The 20,451-nt window shown below is 26.5% G+C and overlaps 1 protein-coding gene across 3 annotated transcripts; it reads right to left on the bottom strand.

The window, feature by feature from the left end:
- Positions 1–3,295: 3,295 nt before the first annotated feature.
- Positions 3,296–13,037, bottom strand: LOC112683121 (phosphatidate phosphatase LPIN2). 3 transcript variants are annotated; one of them, XM_025554011.1, is made up of 14 exons: positions 12,724–13,037; positions 12,285–12,541; positions 10,293–10,444; positions 9,888–10,217; positions 9,256–9,822; positions 8,962–9,199; positions 8,754–8,871; positions 7,525–7,645; positions 7,332–7,461; positions 6,517–6,665; positions 6,087–6,441; positions 5,531–5,634; positions 5,311–5,456; positions 3,555–3,659 (listed from the first exon to the last, which is right to left on the bottom strand). In XM_025554011.1, the coding sequence occupies exons 2-14, from the start codon at positions 12,462–12,464 to the stop codon at positions 3,646–3,648; spliced, it is 2,604 nt and encodes an 867-aa protein (XP_025409796.1). In that variant the 5' UTR covers positions 12,465–12,541; positions 12,724–13,037; the 3' UTR covers positions 3,555–3,645. The 3 variants fall into 3 exon arrangements, with proteins under 3 accessions (XP_025409799.1, XP_025409796.1, XP_025409798.1); XM_025554013.1 differs by having other exon boundaries at positions 12,728–13,037; XM_025554014.1 differs by lacking the exon at positions 5,311–5,456 and having other exon boundaries at positions 3,296–3,659.
- Between the last annotated feature and the right edge of the window lie 7,414 nt (positions 13,038–20,451).

The following is a 20,451-nucleotide window of genomic DNA, read 5'->3' as shown; positions in this document are numbered from 1 at the left end:
TACATATAACCATGCGATTCGCATATAATATATGTACTGGTTTACCCTCTGACTTTTAATTAAAATTCATTTCTATTTTTATGAATGCGAATATTGTGTTAATAATAATTATTTTCTTGATATCTACCATTACGATCTACATGGTCCCGTCCATGTCGTATGAGTCGTAATATTGCTTTACTCTCTGTTTTAAACTAATAGTTCTTTTCTATTATTGCGAATATTATATTACTCTCTAATATTTATAATTTATGTGGACCCGCCCGTACTGTAAGAGTCGTAAGGACCTACATTCATGTATGTCCGCAACAATATCATACTGATGTCTTTCTGTAATAGTTATTTTTAATGTCACACTTTGAAATGTAGCCATACGATTCATATATAGTATGTGCTTGTGTTACCCTCTAATTAAATTAATAGTTCCTTTCTATTGTTGTGTATATTATATTATTTATAATCATTTCCCGATCTCTTATTATGTGGTCTCTCCTCTGTAGTAAAAGTCGTAAGGACCTACATTTATGTATGTCCGTAGCACTAACTTCTGTATCAGATTATTTTATTAAAAAATGTAAAAGCATATAAATATTGTAGGTAAATAAATATCGTTAAATAGATATATATTATATAGCTTTAATGTATGTTTGTTTTTATGTATGTTTAGTATAATAATAATTATATTTAGGTAATCTCAGATATTGAATTATACCAATTATGAACCAGTTATTGTAATTTTTTTTTTTTTTTTATAAATATTTTTTATTATTATTTTTTTTTTATTGAATTTATTGCACTATCTATCACTACTTTTATACTACTGTATGTTGAATAATTGAATAATATTTAACATAATGCTATAAAAACATTTTCTACTTGTAAACATTTTAGATGTCATATATTAAATGTGTTATTTTTTTGTATAACTTGTTTCCAGAGGGTTCCATCATTGGATGGTTTTCCTTCGTTATGTACTCATGTGTTGTTTATTTTGATGTATGTGTATATATCTATCCTCTATTTTACTTATTGTGATTATAAATATAGATTGTAAATTTTCCAAAATAAAGAAAAAAAGCTAGTATATGATTTATTTTTTTATCGATTTGATAAATCTAATGGCATGGTACGGGAGTGAGGTTGATTATTGGCGTCGCCATGCCGTGACAATGCCTCACTTATGGTTCATCGGCTCCATTCGCCACAACTCGGCCTCAAATCTCTCTCCGCGCGTATACGCTATCATCTATCAATTTACTACAGGCTGTGTTCTTAGCCCACGGGCGGCAAATGTAAATGGTATTTAAAACGTGTTGGACAAAAAACCAATTGACTGATATATTTTTAGAAAATGCATTATAACTATGAATTAGGACAGGGCCGTATTTAAGATTTCTTCGCCCAGGAGCAACAATATTTTGCCGTCCCTCTTCCCTGAAACATAAAACCGAAAATAAGTGTCTCCAACTATTCAAAATATTCAAAAATACGGCTCTCAATTAATTTTCCCCGTTTCATTACACTACAACACAATATTTTTTAACTAATACCAAATCCAAAATAATAACCGAGTTATAATTACATAAATAATGTTATAGAAAATTATCTTTTATAAATCTGATGGTAGTACCCTTAAATAATTTAGTACCTTTCGGTATGAATGTCCCATCCCAATACAAATCAAGATTAAACCAATGCTTATCTATAGTACGCATCGTGAGTGGTGGCCCGCAGATTGCCGAAGGCGGCGGACACGAAGACCACTCCGTGGCCGCACGCCAATAAGCTTATGTAACTCAATGAAGGTATATAACTCTTATTAGTGGGTTTAAGTAACTTTCTAGTCGATTACTGAAAGAATATAGGATGAATTATATCGTCTAAATACTATCTTTCATTTGTTTTAATATTAAATTTTAAATTTTGTTCCTATATGTACAGTAGGTATTGTCAGTTCTCATCTGTGGGATTTCCGTATACGCCGACTTTTAGATTTTAGCACGGGGGCAAATAAAAATCTTAAACAACTGTACATGAATATTATTCTAATTCTCTTTATTGGCTTTAGTTAAAACTAAAAAAAAAATAAACATTTTTATATGAAAATAATTTGTCAGGGTAAAATAAAAATTAATTGGAAAGAATAACTTATTATGTATGAGACATAAACACAAAATCTTGTTTCGAAACGATAAAAATGAGTCCGGTGCACAAATCCAAACGACCATATATTACTAACCGAGTCTATGCATGTAACTAACTTTTGTATGGTCGCCCGGAGGACAACGAACGTGTGCCCCGTTAGCACACGTTAGTGGTCATACATTTCTAAAAATGTAATTTTTAGTGTAATTAAAACATTTGAAACTCTAAGATCTGAAGATGAATTTAAGAAATTATAGGAACAAATAAAAATATTTGCTGAAGAAAATGACATATGGTTACAAACTCCATTAACTGGTGTATATATTTTGTGATTTTGATAATTTGTTTTATGTTTTTTAACCTAAATAATACATAAAAAATATAGGAACAAAGCATCGCAGAAGAGTCAACTAGCCTTCATGACTATGTATTAACAACTACCACGGCGGCAGAAAATTATTCATATTTGTCATTAGCAAATTATGTAGAAAATTATTGGAAAACTTCTACATATTTTATTATGGACAGTGTTATTTCCTATCTTAAACATTGGGTTTACTGATGAAAGCTTGGCTATGGCCAGTTTGGTTGTAGCTCATTTTGTAAATTAGACACAACTGATTTAATGAAGTTTATTGTTCATTATTAGGTAATTTAGTAATATGTATATAAATAAATTTAGAAAACGAAATTGTAAATAAATTTGCTTTAAAAATATTGTTGATTTAATTAGGCTTTATAATAAAAATGTAATAGCTATGAACTGTATATTTTATTGATTATATATCTATATCCTTTTTATTTGTGTTTATTTAGGTAATTAGTCTGTAAGTAGTGACTAAGTGACAACATTTTACTTCGAAATAAACTATTATTGACTATAGGTAAGGTCGTAAGGACTTCTAATTAATATAAATATAAATGTTAGTGTTGACAATCAATATTGGGGGTGTGGGGACGAAGCCCCTATAGGTCTCTGGTATCATTAAAATTTAGCCCACCCAGAAATTGAACTCTAGTTGCACCTATGATCATTATTTAAATCTTGAAAACATACCAGAAAATTGATCAAATATTTATTTTTATTTTCTAGACCAATAAAATTGGTAAATATATTATTATCACAAAAATTACATAAAAAATATGATAACCGCTATTCGATTATACCTATATGACTACGTATCACAAAAAATATTAATTGTCATTATTATTTTTTCTGTGTTTCTCTTACATATTAAATTTAAGCTTATAATAGTGAATACAATAACAAATTAAATTAATAGAACTATCAGACCAAAAATATAAGTCACTAAGGCAATCTTTTTTGTAAAATATTAAATAAATATATTTATAATTTAAAATTGTATGCATAACTTGAAGCTTAAGGAAAGGTAAATTTCCCTTATTTAAAATCTGGAACTGGATCACGCCAATAAATGAACTGGTTGTAATCCAACTCTTGCATCGGTAACACAGGGAACATTTCATCCACAATTGTACTCATATATGTATATCTAAAAAATATATATAAAAAACCACTGTATTAAAATATTTATTAGGTTACAACATAAGTTGATATTACGTTTTTAGTTTTTCAAATATTAATTTCTCAACTTTTAAAAATTATAATTTAACTTCTACATAAATAAAATGATAAATTTACAAAGCGATTCATTAAATATTTACGAGTATGCAGCTTTACAAAATTAAAATTAAATAAAAATAATACATTTTAGGTAATGCAAATTTTAATGTTATTAGTTTAACACTTTTTAACAAAAGGTTTATTAATAGTAAAAATTATAAATTAAGTAGAATTTGCTCCTTGATAATTATTTCTAATGCAAATAAGAAAATAATGGCTTAGATTACTAACTGAATAATATAATCTAATACTAACAAATACGATTCATTTACTTATTAATATCAATGAATTCTAATAATCAATTAAATAATTCATTATATATAATTTCTAAGTTAATGCGCTACAATTTTTGAAAAATGTATACTCATATTTTAAAACCAAAACATAATGAATCACTCAGTATCTTTTGTAATTTCCTACAAATCAATATAATATATTTTTTCAATATAATATTTTTTCATAATAAATTAAAATTCTTTACTTCAATATATATACAAGATGCAGAAAAATTCATTTCATCGATTTTCAAAACAAAGAAATTGCGAAATACAAATTTACCGTTGTAAGCTTGTATATTTATCGAAGGTAAATGAATGCACACCACACACTTGTATAACAATCGCAACACAAAGCCTATTAATGTCATATCGACAATACGACCAGTTGTCATTATTATTGGTGCAGTTTAAAGTTGATATTTGTTGCAGTACATCGAAAACAATATATCGAGAACTGACTTTTATCGCATCCTGTATATCTATATATTATAATTCAATTATACTTCAATTGAATAGTATATACAAACAAAAAATTAAGATCATTCTACTTTTATTAGTTGTTGATGATCTCATAAAAAAAAAAATCAATAGTTTTAACTATTTTGTTAATTACATTATTAACCAGCACCTAAAAATAATTAATTATATTTTTTCAGCCATAAGTCATCACCATTTAAGATATAACTTATTCAAACTAACAAACAAATGTATATAATTGTTTGTCCTAAAATTCATAATATCCAACAAAAATAATAGTAAATTTAAATAATTTAATGATTTTAATACAATATGTAACATTAACTTGCATTTAAATATAATTTATAAGCAATGTAATGTGATAGTCTTGTTGAATATTGAAAATACTTGTATAAGATGATCATTGTTATTAGACAATCAGAAGGCAGACAATACAGTTAGTAGTTGGTATAATTAAATTTCGTAAAATTTATTGATAAAATAAAAGTTTTGACTATGTTAATGCTTATTGAACTATGAGTTAGTATTAATTATAAACTTTAAGAGTTGCCAAAATTATTTATACTGACTAGTTTTATAGCTTTTAGAAATTTATATAAATTTCAAATTAATTATACACTATTTTTCTCACCAGAACTCTGGATAATATTTAATGTTTTTGTGTTACTAATATCATGAGGTACTAAATAATTTTAGTAAAATTACATCCGATAGCATTATAATTATTATCTCATGCACACCTCAAATAAAATCATGACCCCTTACCAAATGTTTCACACTCAAAAGAAGTGGTACTAATGGTATCCCTACTGTCACTGATGACGTTACAATCGTCCTTATGATTTGTAACGTCACCGCTGCATGTCAAAACCGGAAAAAGATCATTAACGATACAACTCTGCCCGTTATAACTGAACAAGAAATGTAGATAAATGAATTGAAAGAGAAGAAAAGAAAACTATACATAATGATATATAGTACTTACGAAGACTGGAAAGTTTGAGTTAATTCGTGTTTCAGTTCTCCTTTGTGGTTTATAGTAAATATTCTTGATATTGGTATACCAATAGCTTGATAAGACCAAACATCCTTAAAACAAAATAAAAATTAGTGAATTACTTAACTAAAGATTTGTGAATCACACTTTAAGAATGGTAAATTTATTTTCGATTTTATTTTCAATAAATTTTACAAAATGTTAACACCAGAAAGTAATTATTCAAAAAAAAAAATATCAATATTAAAGTAAGTTTGTATTTAATTCAATATTTAACCATATGCACAGCATAAATGATGACTAAATATATGTTTATTATAATGTATCTCATAAATATTTTAATACAAAATGCTGTCTTTTTATCTACTATTCGAGATTTAAAATAAAAATTAAGTTATTCATTTTTTTTTTCAATTTTAAACTGTTTTTTTATATATTTAACATTCTTTGTACTGCAGTAAAAATTATATAAAATTTCTAAAAACTATGAACATGATTAATGATAAAACCAAATTCACTAAATATATACAAAATGGAAACTAACATTTATTTTATTTCCATAGCCAGCATAAAATGGTTTGTTATCAGCAGGAAATAGAGCTTGAATATCTTTGAGACAAGAAATTTTGAATTCCTCTGGTTTTTTCTCAATGACTTCGCGGTGAAATGCATTCAATAAGCTAGTTGGATTCAATAGCACAGGTCCTTCTGGTAAAGACAAATCTTCTTGTTTGATACTTTTTAAGTAATCTCTGGTAACTCTGGATTGACCAATAGCTCTAGCTGATAAATATAATAATTTATAACCATTATCTTTAATCTTAGTAAACAATTTTGCAACACCACTTTGAGCCCAATCTTTACCAACAATAGGAAGTATATGACCCAAAACATCTGATCTAAATAAAAATTAAACAAATGTTAATTTGAACAAATCATAAATATATAATAATATAATAATATTATATAATTACTTGGTAATGGTGCCATCAATATCAGATATAACAATTTTGTCATCATATCGCCATTTAAATAAAAAACATTTGCAATGACTAGTACCTTGATAGGCAGTTGTTACACTAAACACAATTTCATTAGAACCTTCTCTTAAATTTAATTTTTCCTGAAACAACAAACAATATAAATTATTTTAGATAATAATTAAGTCAATATAATATTATATACATATATAAGTTATTTATTAAATCATTAATTAAAATTATATAATTTAAACATTAGTTTTATATTCAAAAGTATCTCTGGTAGAGGTTACCAAACTTTTCATTTATCCAATCCATTTTGTACTAATCCAGACCATAGACCTTTTTTTGCTAATTGAAATATTTTTCTTTGATTTGATAAAATATACAAATAATTATTTAATACTTTTTAAATTTATTAAAAAAGTAATCTTAAAAATTGTTTGCAATATACTTTTGGGTCGCACCCCAAAGTTTGGGAACTTCAGATATATGAAGTTAATTTACAACAATATAATCATATTAGTTTACCTTAGATCTATAAAATAAGTAATAATTATTATATAATACAAATTATTCATATTAGTTCATTTTATCTTGTGGATTACAAAATTATGCAAATAAAAAAAAAACACCTCATTTAAATTAAATGTATGATTTTTTCTTTTAATACTATATAATTGTAACAATTACACTTACCATTTTTTTCAAAACTATAATCTTTGTAAAACAAATTAATATTTACATAAGATTTTTAATTTAACTAGTTTTCTATTAATTTTTTTTTATTTGTATTGATTTATACTTACAATTTGCTCTGATGTTAATCTTAAAGTTTTTCTACAAATATCATTCTTATCCTTCAAAGACTTCAATGAAAGTTTTGTTGTTTCTAGTTCAAGCTCTGAGTCAGTTGAACTATAGCAACGTTGTCTTGGGCTATATATAAATAATTTAAATTAACAAAAATAAAAATTAAATCATTTCAAAGAATAAACTCACACATAGTTATTATTAGATGTTTCCATTTCATGTTCTGTTTTCCCATCAATTTCTGATTTCATTATACATTCATTTATATCGCTATTTTGGACTAACTGCTCAGATAAATGATTGGAATCACCTTTCAAAATATTAATATTTTCTTTTATAAAGTGTAAAATAAATATTAAAAATAAAAAATTTATGAAAATGCTATTGAAAATTCAATTCAATAAATTATATTTTATGTAATAATGAAATTTTAATTATTAATTCAGGCACAGTAAATAATTTATAAACCAAAATAATTTAAATTTTAGCAATAATCTTGGGTTTTACTTTTTTATATATATATATACTACACATAATATGTATTTTATATTATATTACACTGCTAATCAAAAATTTGAAAATAAATATTTTTTATAAGAATTTTTGTAACAATGAATTTGTTTTGAAGCACAGCTTTGTCAAGTCTTATTAAATAGTATACTCTATGCAGTTTGCTGCGGTGACTACTGTTTCTAACTTGTGACACACAGGTAATCAGTAATGGTATAGGGTTGATCTTCCAGTCATGAGATAGGAAATTTAGTTAAAGTTGATGCTATTATGAAAAATGAACAATATAAAAATATTCTTATCCATTATGTACTTCATCTGGATTTAAAAAAATTGGCCAGTTTTGTTTTTCAACAAGACAAAGATCAAAACACATTTTGGTTCTTTTTTCCAGTTAATTAGAGTAAAAAGAAGTTTATGATGTACTTGTCAATATGACAGGGCCACTGCAACCACCAATCTTAACTCCATTGAAATTTTGTGGAAAATCTTGATCAGAAAATAAGAATACCTTGTCAAACATCTACTGGGGAAAAACTCTATGGAGTTCTATCTACTATGGAAAAAACTAAAAGATGCTTCCCTAGAACAGGAAGTATTGAATAAGCTTGTTAAAAGAATGCCACGGTTGGTGAGAGCATTCTTCAAAAGCAAGGGTGGATTTTATGATGAAAACAATTTGATCTAAATATGTTTTTTTTTTTTGTTATGATGACTGAACACATTTTAAATTTTTTTTAATTTTTTTTTAACAATGGCCTAAATAAGTAAATATATATATTTGTCGATACATTGATAGAAATTTCTGTTTACAATAATAATACATTTTGATTAAAATAGTGTTTCCAAATTTTTAGTCGGCAGTTAGTATAATATACAATATATTATATATTGTATTAAGTGTTAACCTGTTGTTGTAATTGATTTTGTATCTTTACTGGCACGACTCCAGTTGAACCAAGATGTATAACCTCGATTGAGACCTTTAGTTTTTTCTTCTTGTACTTTAGTTTCAGAGTATTCATTCTATGTAATTAAAAAAATAAGTATATCATCTTTATAAAAATATATTTAGAGAAATAATAATCATAATTAATATTATAGCTTAACTTATACCTGGGGTAACAATTTTTGATAAGCAGCTATGGAGATCAAATGAGGCAAAGCAGTTTGACAATTATAATATTTTTTGTTTATGCGCACTACTAAATTAGGATTCTTTACAAGATTATTGAAATCTGAAGAAAATTCTGCATATGAAATCTGATGAGTGGAAAATTTTTCTTCAATTATATCAGTACTACTCAAATTATCTAGTTCTCCACATAAAGAAATTGATACTTCGCAAGGCAAACTAAAATATTCTTGATTAATATACATAGAATAACAATTATATTAAATCATATTTACTTTTGATGGAACTTTTCATCAAAATCACTATCAATAGATTTTGGTCCTTCCCTATCCATGCTAGTAGGTGAATGAGATAATGAAGCTCCTTGTCCAGATTCCATGTCATCATCATCAACATCATCAGTAATTTTAACATCAGGTCTAGGCGGTGTTTGATTGTATAAATACATTTCTAATACCTTTGGATCTAATTGATCTGTACATAAATCAGCTAAATATATTCCGCCATTCTCAGAAGAGTTGTGGCGAATGTGTTTGGTTTTTTTCATGAAACCCAACATATTTGCCAACATAGATCTTTGATTAGCTGCTTCTTGTTTTTTAGAAGCTTCCTGTAAATTTGATATAGGATCATCAGAGTCCAAACTACTACGACGTGCTGGAGGGGTAGGCAATTCTCCCCAACGCCAAGATTGATGATCACTAGAACCATTATTCAAATCAATCTTATTAATTGCACATTTTCCAATAAGACTTTCAATAGCTGAATCTCTGGCTCTTTGCTGAAGTTCATATTCAGTATCGGACTGGACAGTCGTACAATTATATTTTACTTCACCAAAACTAAAATAATATTATATTTTAAAAATAAACAATAATTAATAAAACATCTGAAAGAATACACTTACTTTGAACTAGGAGATGCATCTGTATCACTAAAGAAATGTAAATCATTATCTACATATTGATCTTGGGAACGATCATCATTTAAACAAGAAGGAGTAGGAAGATCACATGACCCAAATGTGTTTCCAAGTTTTTTAGTTTCATCCTTCACTTTCCTTTTTATCACAGATTTTTTACGTCTCCGTTTACGCATTTGTGGACGGGGTGGGGAGTCTTCAATTGGTCGAAACTTTAACGGTTGAAAATCTTGAATTCCACCATCAACAGTTTCAGCACAAAATGTTTTAGGAACAACTAGTTCTGTGTTAATAGCATATTCTATAGATTTTCGTCTGTAAAATCAAATTATATTAGTCATTAACTTTTGAATATTTATGTAAATACTTGAAATGTATTTTTAATTTTACTCTTCATCATCTGGTATTGGTGAACATGCTAAATGAGGTGGAATTGTTTCAATATCATCTTCTTCTGAAATTTCTTCAACAAAAAATGCTTCGCCTGATTCTCCAAGTTTCATATGAAGCTGAACAGGCTCGCCATTAATTTCAATTTCAACCTAAAATATCAGTAACATACATAAAATATGTTTTAGTAAATATTCAAAAAGAATAATTATAATAATCATGTATTTTAGATCAGGGGCATAATTAAGGGGGGGTGAAGGGAATATATCCCCCACAGAGCCTATATATTATAGTATAGGTACTAAATTGTGTAGAACTTTAAAGCAACATTTATTAATACATTTTGTGTACCTATATATTAGTTAAAGGATTTTTGATGAAATAGTACTCTCAGGTTAGTACCACTCATCCCTGTAATTGAAAATCTAAGTATATTGTGTGTAAAAAAATATCTCCCCCCCCCCCCCCCCCCAAAGACAAATTTCTAATTACATCAGTGTTTTAGATTAATTTTGAGGTACCTGAATATATAATAATTAAAATTTAATTTATAATTATTTTAAGTAGAATCTAAATAAAGGTAGTGTTATTGTAAATAAAATAGTAGAAAATAAATTAAGTTAATATGTTGTGGTAAAAAAAAAAAAAAGGCAAGAAAAAAGCAATTCAGTTTAATAGATAAAATATGAAGTTAAGTCATTAGAAAAGTGGTGCGCATGGTATAATAGATTACATAGTATAATAGATTTTCGAATACTATTAATATGATAAGAATAAGTCAGGGTATGGTAACTATAAATATCAAATGTGTTTAAAGGTAAGTTTAACAACAAAGTATATACATACTTTTTTTTATGTACATTCATATATAACCTTACATTTTGAATATCAAATTCAAATAATAAATATTAATCTCTTACTCTTTCTTAACAAAGTTTACAATTAATGCAATCTTTGATCTTATTTTGCTTAGAAAAGATAAATAATACATATAATATAATCTTAATTATATTAAGAATAATAAAAAAATTTATTCTGTTAATCAAAAATATCAATATTATTTACTGTTGAAAATGAATACATTTTCTTAACAGAAATAGAAATTTTAATAAATTGAAATTTACTTCAAAATTGATTTAGACAAAGAATAATTAAACTATTTAAGTAGATTTTGAATTCAATAATATATATATAAAAAAAAAATTAATAACTATTAATAAGTATCAAATCTAGGTAGGTAGGTATATCAGCAAAATATAAAATTAATGAAGAGGGTCAATGATTTTTCTTTTAAAGGTCATTAATTAAATTATAACAGATGTATATTATAATCGTATCTATAATATTTAAAAATATTGATTATCAACTAGGTTCATATTTATATCACAAATACTAACTAGTTATACGAAAACAACATTTCTTTAAATTACAGCAAATTTACAAATAACCTTTAAAAAGGTTAAAAAAATAACATGTTATATCACCTTTACATAATTAATTTCAAGCATAAATTTCAATAAAAATGCAATAACTCAGTTGAAGAAAAATCTATATTTTCATTCATTTTTATATTTAAAAAGAGTAGATACCTATAGTATTTCCCTATTTGTGGTTCTAGATAATTTATCAAAAATAATAAGTAATAAGGAATAACTTGAGATTTAGATCTTTAAATGTTGAGTATTCTGGCTGGTATTTGTTTGCAATGAAAATTGAATAGTATATTTTAGCAAGCTTCAGTCAGTTCAAAAAGCTTCAGCTATTATTTGTTAATCTTAAGGAGTCAAGGATTTAGCCACAAGAATATTTTAAAATTTTCTAGGTAAAAAAATTTTACATTTCAACAAAGATATTCAATAGCAATGGGAAATTTCGCAGCCAATTCATTCCTGACAAACACCACACACCATTCGTGTGATGAATTTCGGAATGAAAGGATGGTTGGTCATAAATGAAGCAAACAGGAACATTGCAGAAAAATGCAGTACTTACAATTTTCTCCCTGCTACGTAGCACACCAATCTTGCCAAAGCGCACATGAAACGGGGAGCATGTGAACGTACCATCTGGTTGTTCGACGACGACGATGTCAATGGCTCCAGTCAGGGTGGCCGGATTGATCTCGTTGTAAACATGCCGGAAATTACTGATGAACTTGCCCAAGTAATTCATGCTGGCCGCAAAGGAGCGGTCAACAGATCAGACCAAACGCCGATGACAACAATGCTACGAAGTAGCTTCACTGACCGCTGTCGGGAACACAACAACGCGATATTAGAGACGGAATATGGAGTACCAGAAAACGGGACAACGGTGCGAGAGTACAGTGGATGAGCAACATGGGTTTGGGTAGTAAGTCGGTTGGTGAATGCGGATCGTGACGGTTAATGATTATAGCGTCGGAAACGGACTAGTAATGATAATAATTTACCTACGGTCGTTTGTACGTGAACCAAACACCGCGTGAACAAAAAATGATTGTGACGAGCAGTAGCAATTCAATACGGTGTTGACCGTCGCAGAGGACGATGGTGGAATATCGACGACGACGACGACGACGACGACTACCGGACCAGCATCAGTCGCGAGAACAAGTAGGTGTAGGTTCACCGAAACGAACTACAATGGAACGAACGCGGACAACAGATTACAACTGCGACGTCGAAGACGCCGTATTTAATCGCCGTGGTAATGCGGTCGATAACGCGAGTCGGTGTCAACGGTACGACGCTGATTGCCGATTTCGATTTCACCACCGAACAGCTGATCCGGCACACTTGACGCGCGCGCGCGCATGGTCGGTGGGAGCAAGCGTGGCGTGACGTGAAGGGGTGGAAGGGGCGAATATCATTACGTTACTATTTCGATGTTGTTATTGTTGTTGTTGTTGTCGTTGCAGGACGTGAAACTCTGCGTCGGTAGTGAAGGGGAAACGCGGGCCGGATCGTGTTGTTGTAATATATATTATCAATTCCGAATTTCGCCAATAGCCTCAAGGACGACGGTTATGTTCTTTGTTACAGATTAACTGTCGTACTCGACTGTACACAATGCCCGCGCGTCCGTTGTCATCAATATTCGTCGTCAGTGCTTATGGCATTAAAAATTAATGAAACACACGCTATCTAATATGACGTTTTATAAATATTTTAGAACAAGCGCTAATAGTATATCAAAAACAATTAATTCCAGAATATTTTCTTTGATCATTTGTTTATGCATGATGTATAAATATCGAAACGGGAATATGAGTATTTTTCATTTCTAGTCGCAAGAATTGTCGACAATTTTGATTAAAACGATGAGATTTCTTTGAAAATAAATAAAATATTGTATACCATAGTATTCAGCACCAAAATTGGAGAAAATCACTTCATAACTGCGAAATATGAAAAATTTTAGAGTTGAATTTTAGAGTTACGAATTTAGAGCTAATAAGGTAATTTTATCTTTATTCTGTCTGTAAAATTTGCATATTAAGTCATACGATAATAATAATCAGTATTCTATAATAATAAGCAAATGCTATAAAGCCCGAGTACTGATTCTCATTTATAATGTATTAAAAAGTAAAGTATATTTGGTACAAAACTGTCATTTATGATAAACTGTAACACTCCTAATGGAATATTATTGGGCTTTAATAATTCAGATATTGCTACTAACTCATTTGTAATTTCTATTACATCAACATCTGATTTTTTTATTTATTTTATTAACAGTAAGTTGTATTATCACAATGAATTGTTTTGAATTATTTCATACTTCATCTCTTAGTTCTTTGAGTTTTGAAACTTTAAAACTGCAATACTAAACAATTTAGGAGTATTGAATATTATCATTTATGTCATGCAAAAAGTTAAAATGATTGAAGTGGTTATGCGTTTGTTAAAATCTCTCTTCAAGATAATTGATTGCTACGTCCAAGTTAAGCTAAATTTTAAATTTAGTTTTTAAATCAATTATGAATTCAAAACAAATCTTATATCAACACATTTTAGTTAATAATAACCAAAGTAATTATATTTTCTAACATATCTATGTCTAATAAGATCTCATTTTAAATAATCTTTCACGTTAAAATAAATTATCTCTATGTAAAACGACTAATTTTTCTCAATATACTCATTCTTTTATTTTTTCGTATTCATTTGTGATTGTATTGACTTTGTAATAATATCTGATGATGAATTTTATAAATATTTTGTATGGGCCAATGTTTCCCTCTAACGAATCATTTTTCACACAATTGAATGTATTAAATCTATTACTTAACTAATGTGGTGAACCTTGAATATACTTTTTCCTATTGGATCAAATGCGAGAAATTGTTAGGTTGAATTAGGTAGATACTCGTGATTCACACAAACGATAGCTTAAAAATCTAAATTTATACTTATGGAACCACAATGTGTACAGGTCAGATATAATCTTATAAAAATCTATCGGCATTATTATATTATTTAATATAGAGCAAAAAAAATAAAATGATTCAAATTGTTTGTAGGTATCCATTATTAATGATGCTCGTGTTACATTAGAGTTGTTTTCGAAACGAGACGCGTGGTCTTGTCAATTTTTTTAAGTTGGCAAACGCCTTTGATGAAGAAAGAGGAAATTTGTTAATAGAAAAAAACAACATATTTGTTCTTAAATTATTAAAATTCATGTTTATGGGTGAGTAATTGAAAACCAAATGATTAAACAATAACAAAATGTTTATTAATATTGTAAAGTCTATGGTTATAGTTTATCATTATCATTATCAGACGGTATAGTTTATCATTATTGATAAACTATCTTAGATTTGTAGCGACTATTTTATGATGTATAAATCCTTAAGAATATGCAATTATGATTAGTAGTTATAAATTATTAGTATCTATCGAGTATTTGAGTAATTGAATAAAGTATAAATCCTATTTTCCTGTGCTCAATGTGCCCATTGTGATATTGCTAAACATAATAAAATAATACTGATAAATAGGGAACGGATTTATATGTAATAAAAATACATAAATATGTACATATGTATGTACGTATAATTTATAAAATATGTACTAAAACCATCCAAATATGTAGGAAAAAAATAAAATTATAATTATCAAATTATCAAAATGATTTGTTGCATTGAATTATTACAATATATTTTAAATTATCAAATATTAAATGTCGCCTATTAGATCTGAAAATATTTTTAAAACGGTTAAATGATCGTTCCAAATCAACCTACGTTGGTTGATTAAAGCATATTTGAAAAAATAATATTAGAAGGCGATAATTCCAAATTTTTAGAAGGGTGTCTGCCACTCATTATGTCATTGATTGATTTAAAATAAATATGGCCTGAAATTTTTTTCGGTAAAAATAGGAATTTTCTTTTTTACTACTTCTCCTATTGGTCCGTTTACGAGTTTTCATTTTGCAATCCTTGATTCGACAATTTTCATACTTTCATTCAAGGACATATTTTTGTTTCTAATTTTGTAAATGTATGTGCAATGAAAATAAAATTCACTGAGATGAAAATTAAATTAGTTTTCAATGTTTCATTTTGAATAATATTTTGAGCTTTTCTAATAGCGATAGAAGTTCTGGATATAAATTTGAAATAATTTCTTGTATTTTTGTACGAAGAAGACGTATGAATGATGAAATAATAAAATATGTTTAAAAATATTTACAAATTAGTGAAATATGTAAAAATATGTAATTATACCAAAATATGTAAAATAAAAGTAGCATCATATTAATAGGAATGATTTAAATCATGAACATTTCTTATCAAATTTTAAATATCTCGTTTTAATAAAAATATGTATTTACATATAAATCCGTTCCCTACTGATAAAGTACTTACCTAATAATTATTGGTTAGATAATAATCTGAATGTAAATATAATGAATTTTTGTTAATAATTTAATCTAGCCTTTCTTTGTTTGAAAAAAAATCGAAAGAGCCTAAACTAACTTAATTTAACAGTTATAATAACATACGTAATAATGTAAAAAAAAAAAATTAATAAATTACTATAATATTTTTTAATACATTTAAACTTTAACCTACTATGTACAGAATTACTAACATCATTTTAATATTGTAAATTGTATGTACAATATAGTAGTAATAAAAGTAAACTGTAATTTAGTAAAAATTCGGTTATGTATTAGTGTTTGCTAATTTGTACTTCGTGTTAAACAACAAAACCCAACTTTTTAATGTTTTACTATACTTTGTATTAACATATAATACACATGGATATTTTTATTGTGCAATTGAAATATAGTTCAAAATAAAATAAACAACTTCATGCAATAACACTTTCAAAATAAAATCAAAATTTAAATTTCCTAAAATAAATATTTATGAAAAATAGTACCTATCCATACAATTACTTATTTTTTACTCATCATTATGTATAATTGTATAATTTTCTCTGTGTTCAGAAAATTGTAATAAATAAACAACGTAAAATAAATAATTTGTAAAATAAATATGCTGTATGCAAAACAATAAGCATTAGAATTATTATTTTATGGTAAGTATATGTTAATGTAAATTGAATGTATCATCTCATAGGTACAACCAATGACGCAAAAACCGGGTGTGCAGAGTGTGTCGTGCACACGGGCTCCTAGACTTACATACATTTGGGGGGCCCCCTAGTCCCAGCCTAAAATAAACTACACTTTACAAACACAAAATTATTTAATAATATTATATTATTATTTTATAATAAAAAGAAGCTTTTTTCAAAATACAGGTAAGGATATTATAATATTTTAGAGTAATATAATATTTATTTGACAATGAGTCCATTGAGTATTTGAGTAGGTATACAATTTACCTACCTAAACTACTTAAATTAATTTACTACATTAATATATAGTGAAGTATAATATACAATAGTTGTAAGTATTTAATTTGATATATATATATAATACACTAACTGATGTGAAACGTGTTTTAAAATCTAAAAAAATTGATATTTATAAATAAGACGTACAACAAAAATAAATCTTAGGAAGGGGCCTAATATAATTACCGCACACGGGCCTCCTATTTTGTAGTTGCGGCACTGGTACAACATAATTATTATTCGAAAAATATTTGACCAAACCTATTAATAGTTACGAACTGATTTCACAAATCAATTCTCTACATTTTTATGATAGATAATACCAAAAAAAAAAAAAAATGAATATACATTTATATATATTTTTATAATAATTATAGTACTAAAATGATATACGTACATATAAACGGGTTTTTATTACAATAATTAACATCTAAATTCCAAGATAAAAGGAACGAAATACGAACGTATTATATGAATAATATTTAATACTTATAACATTTTAAAACGTAGAAAAACTAAACTCAATCAAACTAAAACTAACTACTACTTAATTACTTTTAAGTAAAACTAAGTATACAATAATAATGAAGTACAATTTGTAATCCAAAATGTTATCAATGAAACTATTATGTACACAAACGTGTATGATGTATGTATAATGTATTTACAAATAAACTGTGTAAAATAAATGTTATTAAAACATTACATAGCTAATACAAATTTATATAAATATATCATGGGCAGTCAAAACAAAACTTTTTTTATTATTCTTTAAATGAATTGATTCAACAAATTGGTTTTGTTTCTACAATGATTTTAATAATTAATACATAAATACAAACAATGAACGAAGTATTATATGTAGCCGCATTATTTTTAAATATTAGACGTCAAAATATATTTTTCCAATAAGTTGATAAAATGATTAACAATTATGATTGAGGGAGAGGCAATAGCCATGTTTATGACTAGACTATCATTCAACTTACTAAAACGTATATAAAGATAAATAACTTTGGTTATTTGATTGGTTTAAATAACTTTCGTATTATAGTATAATTATTGCTTGAATAATTATATTATTATGGTTTAAATATTATTTGTCTTATCTAACTGTATAAACTAGTTTTTAAATTGCATTTAAATAATGATTGCTAATTTATTACATAACTATTACGAGTTAGAACGTCTTGTTAGTTCCCACCTGCAGTATTTCCTACATAATAGAAATATAATACCTTTATAGAAATTCGTAAAAGTATAAAGTTTATTAAGCAATATATCAAAGACATTAGACAATCTTTCAAAGTATAAATATTAAAATAGATCAATCAACTAATAGTAGGAATAGTTTTAACTTTTAACAAATCAAAATAATTGTACGGTAGAATTTTGTAACGTTTTACAAAACTCGAGTATCGGCTATAAATGATTAAAAACAAATTTGTTATACCCATATACCTTTATAATCCATATAATTTGGGTCAACGAACAAAAATTTAACTGTCTAAAATATTATACAGATAGTTAGGTCTATTTTATTTTGTCTTAACCCATATACAGACAAATGGTTTTTTTGTCGTGTAATTTCCTACTTTCACATATTCCGTTTATATATTAATAAGTGTTTATAACAACTAACCTAGACCTATAAAAAGTATGTTATGTAAATTCATATTAAAATCGTTTCACCTGTATCTTGCAGTTTCAACTAGAATAAAAATTGCAATATCTATGTATTAAAAACAATGAAATAGAAATAATAACACAAAAAAATAAATTATTAGTTTTCAAATATATTGAAAAACAACTTAATTAACTCTTAAAACTTAGTTAACTCTCTTAAATATCAATTATGAGTTTAATATTAAGCCATAAAATTTTTTTTCAATCAATATTTTATCATATTTTTAAAGTTTGTTATAAGTGTGTTGTAAGAATATAAACAAATACCTATTATGTGGATTCTGTAAAATTGCCTCTAGAGCATTGTGCTAAAAATAATGTGCATGGAAAATGCAATGAACTCATTTTAATTATACATAATTGGTATTCAAAGTAATGCAAATTATTATAGAATATAGTTAAATACAATAAATATAGTATACTGCAAACTAAATCATTTAATTTAATACATATACAATTGATATCTAGTATTATTATACTATAATGGAACAAATAACTAACTTATATGAGTAAAATAAATTTTAAATGTTAATTTTAAATTAGGTAATTAGGATTTTACAGTTTAAATTTAATTTAACTAATTACCTACAGGTTATTAATTGTTAACATATGCGTCACTATATATTTTTGATAATATTATGTATACATACGAGTAAGGTATTTAATTTGTGTACAAAAACTTCACATTTTATCAGACATTTGTTTATTAGTTTAAATAACGAAATCGATAAAAACACGAATAATAACGTTTAAAATTGAAGATACACTACTATAATTGATATTTTAAGTTATGGTGTACATATGAAACACATATTCATTACTTTTCAGCAATAATTGTATAATTATTATATAGTGCTATACTGCTATTACATTCAGCCACACAGTTTTCATCATATAAAAGGGCGGGACACTTTACCACCAAAAGTGTACTTTTCTCTTTTCCTTTAATACCTGTTTCCACTAAATTATATTTTGATCGATACCCATTTCCACTAAATTATATTTTGACTGATACCTGTTTTCACCAAATCATTTTCAATTACACGACACAATAGTTTAACATATTTATACAATATCATATGTGTTAGATATTGATTGGTGTATATTAAACTCTGCAGTGAATTTAATTTTGTTGACTTGTTTTAACATTAAAATAAAATACGATTGCAATAATTTAATAACTCCGCACCAAAACCGAAGAGATGAATTACCATATCTATATAGTATAATATAATATATCATCTATATATTTATAAATTATATACCTAAACAAAAAAATATAGGCTTGGTATCGTTAAATTCAAAATATCGGATTATCGACCTAATATCAAAATAAATTATTTGAAAAAGGCATTTAGTTAATATTTAATAAATATAATTTGCTGAAAACATCAAAATGTTCCCATTAGGTTTTTCATAGTGCCATGAAAATAATTTCAAGGTTACTTAGCAATAAATTGAATAAATATCTCAATAAAATCATGCAAATGCAACATTTTCCGAGCTTTTTGTTATTATGAATACTGTTATCATTGAATATTAAATTATTACTATTAAAATTGGTAACCACACGTTCAAAAGTTGGATAAAATCAATTTCACGGTATCTTATGG

The sequence above is a fragment of the Sipha flava genome, unplaced genomic scaffold (genome assembly GCF_003268045.1).
Source record: "Sipha flava isolate LNK unplaced genomic scaffold, YSA_version1 220_pilon_pilon, whole genome shotgun sequence".
Taxonomy (NCBI): Eukaryota; Metazoa; Arthropoda; class Insecta; order Hemiptera; family Aphididae; genus Sipha; species Sipha flava.
Note: the sequence above shows the minus strand (reverse complement) of the source record. Positions and strands in the feature narration are given on the sequence as shown.

Coding starts and splice junctions, on each gene's coding strand:
- LOC112683121 (XM_025554011.1), bottom strand. CDS start 12,464: ATGAATTACTTGGGCAAGTTCATCAGTAATTTCCGGCATGTTTACAAC. Junction 9,200..9,255: donor GATGAAAAGTTCCATCAAAA/GTAAATATGATT, acceptor AGAATATTTTAG/TTTGCCTTGCGAAGTATCAA. Junction 6,442..6,516: donor ATTGATGGCACCATTACCAA/GTAATTATATAA, acceptor ATTTTTATTTAG/ATCAGATGTTTTGGGTCATA.